Source organism: Macrobrachium rosenbergii, chromosome 29 (assembly GCF_040412425.1).
Source record: "Macrobrachium rosenbergii isolate ZJJX-2024 chromosome 29, ASM4041242v1, whole genome shotgun sequence".
Lineage (NCBI taxonomy): Eukaryota > Metazoa > Arthropoda > Malacostraca > Decapoda > Palaemonidae > Macrobrachium > Macrobrachium rosenbergii.
In genome coordinates this window covers 16,207,948-16,220,013 of record NC_089769.1, presented here as the reverse complement: position 1 = coordinate 16,220,013, position 12,066 = coordinate 16,207,948, and the positions used below count along the sequence as shown (strand labels likewise).

Sequence of the window (12,066 nt, the reverse complement as noted above, 5' to 3'; positions counted from 1 at the left end):
AGCTACAGGGGACTGAAACAGAACTGATCAAAGCAAAAGGTTAACTATCCTCGACAAGGCAGCTTAAACTTGCGTACGGTAAAATTAAAGGGGAAAACAGGCGATTCCTCTTATTCTTACCTGAGCGATCCTATTGGAGAATGAATTCTAGTGTTAGATCTGGCACCACTAATGCCAGATCTGGTGCCCTACCAGACTGAAAAAAGGAAGGGGACAACGGTCACAGATCTGCACAGCTTTCTGACATCCCGGTTCCCTGTCACTCCAAGTCACAAGGGAGTAAGGCAGGACTTGCCAAGGTCAAGGGAAGAAAAAGTGGGAAGCTGATCCTTCCTCCAATGCAGGAAACAACCCAACCTTACTAAGATTCTCGGGAGGTAGCACAGAAAAGAAAATACTAATGATAGTAACAATGTTATCCTGCGAAACTTACGCCAAGTGAACATAAAAAAAAGGACTCAATCCTATTAAATCTAATGCTCTGAACTGATGGGAAACTCATTTGGGGTAACAGATCGAAGAGAAGCAGCAGAGGACATAACCAGTCACTAAATGGGGAAGCAGACAGACATGCTTACCCTTTACTTAAGTCTTACAAGTATTATCCTCTATAGTTGTTTTTACAACCTAACAAGCTCTCTGTTCGCAATCAATTACCGTATTCATTCAACTATGATTCACATAGTTATCCAATCATAACCTTTCCCTCAGCAAAAACATATCATGAGGGTCAACAAAACTGGAATATGACTATTATGGCAACTCTAACCTTACATGTTCTTACTGAATGAATATTACAAAAATAAAAGAAGAAACCAACAGAAAACCGAGTACAATTTGTCAAACTCCTACTCAAACCAACGACTGAAGTAGATTGACTGGCTACAAGTGTTTGTACCTTTAGTCCCCTGGTGGGTGGGTGGGGAAAGTAGATGGACAGAAGACGGGTATTCATAGGAAATCGAGTGTTCTCGTTTTTTTTCCAATCTGTCAAACTACTGCTGGTGCAGAAGTAAAAGCTATTTAATGGAGAGGTAAGGTTCATTTCAAAAATAACTATCAGTAATTAGCTACAAACAGTTATAAATATGGCACTGAATAACCTAGCAGTCCCAGTAACAGATTATAAGACTGAACACACAATTCAAATCAATTAAAGGAATATATAAATATACACTAAGGCACCTGGAGACCAAAGAGATGCTGCAGATAACTTTTAACATTGATGGCAGTAGACTGTGCAAGGCAAAGTATAGGTGGAGTGTGGGTGCAGTGATTCTAGTCCTGAGATTATGGAAACCAATACCAGGCTTTGGAAACTTAATCCAAATTTTAAACTGCAGGCCCTCAACTCTAATTCTGGACTAATTTTAATCCTCACACCAATCAGCTCAAACTGTGTGCAGCAGATTCCATTCAGGTGCATGACAATGACCAAAATACTTGGCTGATGAAAATAAGAGACCTGAGAATTGAGGAAAGGTCTGAGGAAAGGTCTGTACTGTACTGGTTGTTCCAAGATAATAGCATACTGCTGAAATGTAAAAAACAACCTTAGCAAAAAAAAAAAAAAGATGAATGAGCCCCTAAATATGTATAGTAACCGATGACTGCAAACATATGAGTGACTGATAACAAAATGACATCAGTGCTTGACACATTTTTCTTATACAATGTTTCAATTTTGGATAAGTAGACAACAAAAATTCAAGAAATGTGTACCTTGGCAAAACAAAATATCCTTCTCTAATGGAGAAGACTAGAGTTTTTATGTTGCATCAAGTGAAAAAGATGTGGATGAAGAAGTTCTTAAAAGAAAATCCAAAATGTGCCATTTCTTTCTGGATGAAAATAGTACCAAGTGAGTGTAATGGTAAATAGGACCCATATCACCCTTCCCAAAATGTTGAAAATCAATAAACAAGGGACAAGAAGTGCCTTCAAACAAAATACAAATGCCAATTTCAACACTAGTTATAGGTCATTGAGAGAATTTTCTACAAATTGTAATAACAGAATTTAATGAGCACAATACCAACGTGGCACAAGCCAGACTGATAGCAATAAATGGTATTCTAAGGTCTCATTACAGGAAAATTTCTCATGACTCAACTTGTGCAACATGTAAAGTGGTACATATTTACGAAAAAATAATCAACACTTACTAGTTATGTTAGGTGACCAAGTTTCTGCATGAACTGCTCCAATTTTCTTAGGATTTTAAAACCAAAACAGAGTTTACCAAACAAAAATGAAACCAGATTCTTTTTTCTTGCTGGTGTCCAAGATCTTTAAAATTAATTAATAGAAAGATAATAAAACATACTAATATTCATTATTTATTTTATAAAAATTGTATATTTTCATATCAAAGAATTTAAATACAAAATAACTATGAACAATAGAGTGTTCTCACCAGTCCAGATATTGCTGTCGATGGCACTTTAGCTTTCCGCAGCGTAGACAGCAATGCCAGTGGATTAGAGCAGTCTGGAAAATCATAATTACTTCTTACAATGGTTTTCTTAAGCTTACTATCAAAGCAACCTTGAATTTAATTCAACAAGAACAGAAGAAGCAATAGTGTATTTTTTAATAACATCAAGACAAAACTTGAATATTCTAACTTAGAACTAATTATCATCTAAACTGAGATTACCACTGAAAAAAATATATACCTGTACAGTATGGAGCTGTGACTTGGTTGTCCCACTAAACTAACTCGTATACAGTATAATGAAAAAATCTTTTACTGTAATATTAATCTAGGTTTTATGTGTAAAAATATTATCATTACATTTTAAATTCAGAAACTGAGTACAGTAGTACAGTATCTTTGAAGCCTGTACTGATGATTGTGCTGATATTACGGAATAATTTATTAACATACTTTAGTTATATGAAGTTGTGCCTCGCAATTATAATATACCAGTAGTGTATGTTATTTCTAAATTTCACGGCATGTTAGTTTTAACATGCACTACTTGCATATCACTACCTAGTTAACTGTACCAATGAAGATATTAACCCTTTCATCCCTACTGTGCCACATACAGGCCTAAGATTAACTGATTTTTCATCCTGGCTGTGATCCTAGTGCCTAAAACATCGTACTTACTTTCTTGTTTTTGCTTTCCCTAGTTAGTTATCTTGAAAATGATGGGAAATTCAAAAAAGTAATGATCACAGTGTTTCCATACAATGAAGACACATTTTCCACCCCATTCCCTAAATAAAGCCATTGTCTTCGAAGATATTAGAGGAACAGGTCACAAACGAACAACAAATTTGTCTTAACCATCTGCTGATTGGTACTTGTAGGACTTTCAGTGATAATAATTTCTTTCCTGCAGAAATCAAAGATGATGAGGGTGGGTTGCCAGAAATTTCAAACCATATAATTTTACTTTTGATAACAGTAGTGCTGGAAATAAGAACTGTCATAAGTAACAGTTCATTTGAACATGAGTACTTTTCTAAGTTTTATTTGATGGTGCATGAAACTAATAAGTATGAAAGTAATTTGGTTGAAATGATAGGCAATGAAGCTTCTAAACACATTCTTAAGGGATGAAGGCTTAACCTCATTCCACAAGCCACCCTTTACAATGGCCGACGCATAGAGGCCCAAGATGGCGCTGAAATCAGCAGTCTCTCTCTCCATTAACCACTCCCCAATCTTATCTATTTCTGCTGTGAGTTCTCTGGTACCTTTTAGGCCTATTGATGGAGTGTCACGTGACCAGCAGCATCCGCCATCTTGTGAGACGCTGCCCTGAGGACAATGCCTGCCCAGCTCAGACTAGAAGAGAAAGCTAACGGCATACTTGCTGGCAGACTCTGCTAGCAGCAGGATGTGCCTTGTCCCCCGCTCTTACTATAGAAGGACATGCCCATGCCATGAGAATTCTACCATTGGGCCTCAACTCAGTGTACTACATCACAAAGATATCCCGAGGCAAGTCTAATCAGTGCAAGGGGAGTGTGGCGACCTTATTTCCGTCGTCCTAATTCCTTATTCCTTCCTTTAATCCAGAAACCTTCCCCTTAGTCCTTACCGTGATATTCACCTGCCCTCTTTCTTATGACATCCCAAGTCCCACCTTGGACCCCATACAAACTCCTCTATGCCAAAGCCATCTGTCATTTGTGTGTATAATTTAATTCCAATTTAGGAAAAGTGCAATTAAAGTGAGTTTACTGGCTGTGCCATTCACATGTATGTTGTTATTTAAGGAAAACTTAATAACTCAGTTGCATTGTGTTAGGGCTTCATTTCATGCTAGCTCTATACTTAATTCAACATCTCTCTCTTTCAGAGGGATGCTTTATCATGTGTGACTCAGGAACTTGGTTTGCAAATTGTTAATCAATCTCCTCCCACGTGGGGAACCAGAAAGAGATTTTCCTTCACCACAGCACTGCTGATGATTTATTCTTATAATTATTTGATGTTTATTTACATACTTGGATTGTGTGGAACTACTTCTTGACCTTTTATTTGTTATTAAATTGTTAAGTGTTCATTGCATGTAATTACTCCTTGAAGTAGAGTAATTTAACTTAATATTTTGGTGTTGGCCATTTCATTGTTTATGTTCATTCATGTGTTTTGTTTTACTGGCAGCCATTTTATATCTCCTGTTGTGCTTTGGCAGGCTGCATGGTAACAACATTCAAAAGTTTTCAAAAAGGAGCATGAGATGATATTTGTTATAATTATGCTGATATCTCTTGAAAAACCACCACATTGTGTATTAAAAAACAATTATGGAAGTCTTTAAAACAAAAGAAACAAGAAAACATCAAATGCAACAAATTCCTGCAACTTTTGTGTTATACATTTCGGTGACAATCTTTTTATAAAATCTTGATAACTTAAAAAAATCTTTGGTAAATAAAATTGATTAGTCTCATCAATAAAATCCTCAATGGAAATGGAGTTAATGTAATTTTTAAGTATAAAACGATAAAAAAACTTATAAAGAACTATCCTGACAATACTTAAGGATGCATACCGATTTTTAAAATAATTAAACTGGAAACTCATTGAAAAAAGAAAATACCAGCAGAAAAATGAAGAGGTATGCACATGAGAACAGTGCAAATTTCCTTCATATCTGTGAAAACAATCATGCAATCACCTGGACTGAGGCTAAAGGATAGTTTGTATTCCACGGCAGGTGAAACTGCTCAAACATGGCTCTTGTCGTCTGCTGTCCGAACTCATCCCCAAAAACACTAAATAGACCCTCAAGATGACCTGCTTGAGCTACAAGGCTAATGTGTTCTTCAAGGCTGGGGACTTCTTTGCTTTGGTATTTAAGAATAGCTTCAAAGGGGTTAGATCAGTGCTTAAACTGGGAGCGCACACCCCCCTATGGGGGCGCCAGAAGCTTCCAAGGGGGGCGCAAGCAGAGTTGCCAGATGGTGCCTATTATTTGTTTAATTTGTGATGTTAATTACAAAATTGCCAAAAACGTTATCACTGCTTCCATATATTTTCTAATTGTTATCTCAAAACATGCCAAATATTCAAAATACAAGTAAATTTTAATTTCAAATCTTGTTTATGAATTGTCTTTTATTGTTATGATAAGTATAATAGCATAAAAATAGATAACATATTATTTATAGATTACAGTTGGCGAAAATTTCAGGGATAGGGGGGGCGTGGGGTCTACAAAAAAGTTTAAGAACCACTGGGTTAGCTGAATCTGCCTGGTCCATTGTAAGTCTCCAAGTTCAAACCAGGCAAAGAAGCAAGTCATCCTTGAAGGAAGGGCAATGATGGTATCATGAAAGGGAGAGTTGTGACACTGAGATTAGAATATTCATATCACATGTAACCCCAAAAAGGGAAAAGGCAATTTAAAACCAAGTATAATGATGATGTGTGAAATCTGTGGGAGCTGAGAGTAAGCTAATAAATAAAAATAACCAAGGCCTGACTACCAGTCAGTTTTGAATTGAATAAATTGACTGAATACATAAAGTTTAGGCCAAAGGCCAAGCACTGGGACCTATGAGGTCATTCAGCACAGAAAAAGAAATTGACAGTAAAAAGGTTTAAAAGGTGTAACAGGTGGAAAACCTTGCAGTTGCACTATGAATCAGTTTTTAGAGGATGGTGGAAAGAAAGATGGAAGAAAGAGAATATGAAAGGAGGTACTGTACAATAAAAGGAACGAAAGGGGTTGCAGCAAGGGGCCGAAGGGATGCTGCAAAGAAGCTTAAGTAATGCCTACAGTGCACCGCATGAGGTACACTGACGGCACTACCCGCCTACGGGGCACTCAGTTTCGAAGAGAACAAATTTTAGTTTGTACAAAATATCATGATTTGTAAGAATGATGAATATTTGAAGCTAAATGTTTTAAAATGTTCATTAGTAAAAAAAAAAAAGTTTTGTTTCATAAAGTAATATATTAATTAGAAATAAAAACTACTGTATACTGTCTTGTCATACTGACACCAAATCCAACTCTGGGCAGATTTAAAAACATCTATTGTTTTCATGAAACAGGGTTTTTCTTTTTATATGTTCCGAAGTAAGATTAATTTAGGATGGATCTACGATGAATCTGAGTACAGTATATTTACACTATGACTACGCAATATCTCTACTTACTACAATGCACTTTGATGTAAGATTCATTTTGAATTTACAATGTACTTTAATATTCAGTGACACTAACACTCTACATGTTAGAATGTACTTAGATACAAGATTTATTCTGAATTTACACTGACTTTCGTACTCAGTTACATAATGAAAATCACCTGCCCACCTGAAACCTACTCATAACCATGTAAAAAATAAAGCAATATAAAAAAGTAATCAATCATCATAAAAACATAAAGAAAGATTAGCTTAGGCAAAGACAAGAACAATAAATAATTTAAAGGCAACTTGACAAATTAAAAGGAAGATAAATAGTTATAGAAATAACATAACTAGAAAGGACCTAAACTTAGGTCAGTTATTATATTAAACATGTATCCTATATGCATAGTACCTCTACAAATATTTCCTTGCCATTAGTATTTAAAATGGAGAAGGAACAAGAAGGGAAAATGTTCATATTTGACTTTTTAAATGAATTAATGACGTTACCTTGAACATCTTTCAAAGAAGTGTTGTTTATCGGCAGGTCTTGCATGAGCAAAGTAAATGCACATTTGGCTGAGAAGGGTTTCCGGAAATCTCCCTTCCAGTATCGCAAAATTTCCTCATTGACCTCTGTAAGAAAAGATGGCAATTTTTCAATACACATTATGACATTAACTTAAGATGCAAGCAAAGGTTCTTATTCAGTGAGTGGCATTTTGGTTTTAATATTGTTATAGTGTACTGCACATAGGCTCTTATGCATGTGCAAATTTTTTAAATGCTACAACACTTACCTTTAAAAGCCCACAGAAAATTATAAAATTGCATATGTTCGTAGTTTTACAGCAGTGAAATTTGCAATTCAAAAAATACACGTGACTTCTATAAACAGTCTTCATGAGAAACACACAAAAATAAAGGTGCTCATTCAGTCACTAAGTGTCATGAAATTTGATCATTAAACTTAACTTCAGCTGAAATCTCTGATAAAAAAACCTCTCCAACCAAAGTACTTAAAATTTTTCTGTACATTAAAATAAAACCTATATCTGATAATTATTATCAACCTGTTAAGTTTAAGTATGAGTAGTATGGGCAATGCAAAAACTGTCAGTTTTTCTGGTGAATTTCGCAACAAAAACAAACATATTAATTTCTATATGTATATAATCTGATGCTACTATTCCATTACAGGTTACAGATTAGAATCCCTTAAAAGGAAAAAACTATCAGTATACTGTGCAGGCAATATCCTCTGTTTGAAAGAGGATATATATTATGGCAATACATAACAACTGAGACTTACACAGCATGATCGTAATACAATTCAACTTACTATGTGAGCTAATAAACACTTTCATCCATTTCTGCTTTGTATCGTACAATTGTATCACGAATTTTGTACACAAGAATTTTGAGACAAAATTTTCTTGTTTTCCATTCAAAAGAGTGCTTGGCATATCTGTTAGTTTCATTTGCAATAATTAAAAATTGTAATCAAAATGTTCTCAAAATATTCTACAGTGTTGTCTTTATTTTTAACTTGAAATAAATTTTATGTCAGGATCTCTGGTAAAAACCAAAGGATCTCTTGTGTGACCTATGATAAAAACCAATCATTCAGTGACATGATGTATTGCCATAATTACTATTGCTTTCACAATGGGATAATTTAGAACTGGATGATTCATTAAAATCATCAAGGTCCCTTTAATTACATATCATCAAGAATTTCATCTCTTACTCTCTTTGTATGAGTAGATCATTGTGTCAGTTTTACCTGGGACATATACATAAATGCAGAAATAAAACATCTATATCTATATCATTTCAGGCTTTTCCCTATTATACTCCTGTAAAATAGTATTACTCAAGAGAGAAAAGTGATCAAACCAATCCCTGACATCCGCTAAACAACAGATGAGGGTCCCTGTCCAGGTTACCTGGCTATCATTTTTAAGTATGCTGAGACAAGATGAAAAGTGTGAAACCAACCAAAAACTATAAAATAAAATGCATAACAGTGAAAACACTGCTACCAAACAAAAATATATAAACGAGCAACGTGTGCCTGAATACTGTACAATATTCAAGGTTATTATATATAATAAGGGTAAAGTAATTTCAAGTCTACAATACTGTCACAACATGAGCAGTATACACAAAACAATTATAAGTATACAATTACAATTTAAGATATACAATATATGAAAAATATGTAAGACTCGCACCAAAAATAAGAAGTCAACAAAACCAGCTCAAAAGTGCTTTGGGAGGAAAACCAACAAATCAAAATTACAAATAAAAAATTAGAAAAATGAGAAAGGGCTGAAATGCAGATAATGACTGCTTATAGATGTCTCACTGATCTAAAATCTTTATAGCTGGCTATCTTTATTCCATCGTATGGTTACCAAATCACAGTGAACAGAGACATGGTTTACCACAGACCTGTACAGATTTATTTGGGAAGGAAGGAAAGTAGTGCATATTCAAAGCCTTGATCATGAACTGGTTCTCAGCTTTTCAACAGTGTTTGATGCTGAGCTGCACATTTGGCTCCCATAATCTTGACTACATACAGTACCATCAGCATTGCTCCAACAGCTCTCCTAGTTTTATGATATAGCTGTCGTATCCGGTTTCCAATTTCGTCTTTAATGTTTTCATAACATATGTCTACTGAAGATTAAGCCTCAGCATTCATACCCTGACTAATGAGTATCAGACTTTTTCATTTTTAATTCAATATCAAATTTTCACTTTCTGATATCCTTATAAAACACAACGGCCTTTTTATCTCCAGAAAATTGGAAATCAACTGGTGTTGCCCAAGTACTTTTTTCAGTATGGTAATGAAGAGGGTATGTTTGATGTCATAGGCTTCAAGCAATGAAAAAGACCATCTAATGAGGAAAATACCTAGCATTTTATAAAGAAAATGCTTTTTAAATTAGCACTTACAAAAACTTTTTTTTTTTACTTGTAGGTACATCACTAACGCTGCGCTTAGAGTATGGCATCTCTTTTAGATGTTAATAAGTGCAATTCTACCCCCATGATTTATTGGTTTAATACCTATCAGTTTCTGCTTGAATAAAAATTTATAATTGTGCATGTGCCTAATAAAAATCTACTTGCAAAGGCCTCAGAGTATTATTAATTTAGTATTATTATCAGAGTAGTATTGATCGAGATATCAGGAGACAAAACAAGATTACATCTTGAATCATGACTTTCCCAATATGGGTATAAAACTCACTGAGGATAAGAGTTATCAATCGCATTTCATGTCCAACTGCCAATAAGACTGGCAATGACCTTTTATTTTCCCCTGTTTGGAACTGTTAGCATCTTTGATAGAAATTAACCTATAAAGACCTCACTGCAACACATCCATAATACTAAAAAAAAAAACCAATGTTTTCAGACAAAATATGAGTGTCAAAACTGACTGCTACCTTGTACTTCATGAGAAAACCTAGCGATGAAATGCAGAGATTTAATCTGTGACCTTGACAACTGACTGCAGAAATATAAACTCGCAACATACCACATATCTTGTGTAATGGATGATCCTACGTAATGGTCAAACCATGAATTTTGGTGAAAATATTTCTGTGACATGGACTTACATCCTTCACATTTATATTAACAAAACTATAAGTAAAGTACCTTTAAACCATGAATCTGTAATTAGTTGCAATCGCTTGCTCAGAGAGAGTGCTTGCTCAGGTGAAACAAGAGGGCTTAGTTGCACTGGAGTTCTGTCATCCTCTACCATAACATCCCTTGATGCAACTGACATCGAGGTCAAACAATAAAGGAAATGAGCTGCCTGAGCTATAAGCTTGACTTGCCACAATAACAATCCTGTCTTCTGGCTCAGTCCTTTCACTCTCCGGACACCCTTTAAGTAAAAGAGGAAAATAAATATAGCATTATATATTTCAGATTCCTGAGCTTTTATAGACCAAGGATCACAGTCTGTCTCATAATTATTATTATTATTATTATTACTACAATATTCAGAAGATGAACCTATCCATGTAGAACAAGCTCACAGGGGCCTTGACTTGAAATTCAAGCTTCCAAAGAATAGGGTGTTCATTTGAAAGAAATAACAGATGGCAAAAGGAAATACAGAAAGAACAGATCAGTTATTAGAAAAGAAAAAATTAACAAATTAATAAATAAACAGACTGAAATGTAAGCAAATTATAAAATATGAAGAGAGTTGCTTTATGGTAGTAATGCATTGCATCTTTGCTTGAACTTCTGAGTTTCCAATTCCACAACATCCTCAGAGAGACTGTTCTATATTCCAATGGATAGAATTCAATTAACCACTATGCTGATAACATTCTAAAAAAAAAAGAAATATGCAAGTATGTATTACTGTTTTTCTTTCTAAAACTTAAGCCCTTAAAATAATGTTTGGTCTACAACATTTCCAATATTTTTAATATACATATTTCAAAGTTTTTATAGACAATTTTTCCAGTGCTACTGCCCAAAATATGTAAATACTATCTGCAGCTAATTTTTATTCACTCAAATATAATCAAAAGTTTTACTGATCCTACTGCAGTCAAGTTTCAATGCCCCTTTTATGGTAACCAAAGCTGCTCTAAAGGTTTTCATATCTTTCACTGAGCCTCTTAAAAACATTTTAATTTTAATTGTTTATATCCCAACTGGAATTTTCCTTATTCATTAAAAAATCACATTTTAATGTGCTTATTACAAATAAATACACCAAATTCCACAATACAGTATAGTAATATAAAACCTGTACCTGAAGAGCTGCTAACCAAGTAGTGATAGCTTGAGGCTTGCCAACAGATAAGTACTCGAACACAATGGTCACAAGGGCCTGAGTAAAGGCCTCATCTTCATCATCTAACTTTTGGAGAGAGTCATCCTTTGCAGTGCTACTGCCTATGTTGAATGGCATCTGTGAACTGCTGCTACTCAGTCCTAAAGCAGAGGCCTCGAAGGTCAATGGTGACTGACATGACGAACCACCAACTAACGTTCTCACTAACCTTGAAGAACAACCACTGACTTCTTCTAGAACTGACCCCTGAAAATAAGTTTGGAGACAAGGGAGATAAATACTGCTTTTAGAGAGTGACAAACAATCAACATTTCAACAAATTTATGTCATCAGAGCAGGGAAAACCCAAGGGGTCACAAAGCTACATGGGAAGAGAGGAATATATGAAAAGTGACAGCAAGCAAGCTTTCAAGACCATTTAGAGCTGCCAGTGATAACTCTCACAAAAATTCAATGCAATAAAATTTAATTAATTCCAAAGCACACAATAAATGCATTTTGATGTTTTCATTGTATGGCATACATCTTTCATGTTTGCTGTTCACAAGTGTCACCAAAAGTTTAAAACTTGTCAGTAAAAAGAAACAGGTTTGTATCTATGACGTTTCTTGTT

At 34.8% G+C, this 12,066-nt stretch overlaps 1 protein-coding gene across 1 annotated transcript in view; it reads right to left on the bottom strand.

The window, feature by feature from the left end:
* Nucleotides 1-2,326: 2,326 nt before the first annotated feature.
* The window catches only part of shtd (shattered), a 59,266-nt gene continuing 49,526 nt past the window's right edge, over nucleotides 2,327-12,066 (bottom strand). The window contains exons 18-21 of the mRNA XM_067131155.1: nucleotides 11,412-11,699; nucleotides 10,289-10,523; nucleotides 7,118-7,243; nucleotides 2,327-2,490 (exon numbers count right to left, since the gene is read on the bottom strand). Coding sequence (XP_066987256.1) covers nucleotides 2,393-2,490; nucleotides 7,118-7,243; nucleotides 10,289-10,523; nucleotides 11,412-11,699 — 747 coding nt within the window. The 3' untranslated portion in view covers nucleotides 2,327-2,392. The remainder of the gene's footprint in view (nucleotides 2,491-7,117; nucleotides 7,244-10,288; nucleotides 10,524-11,411; nucleotides 11,700-12,066) is intronic.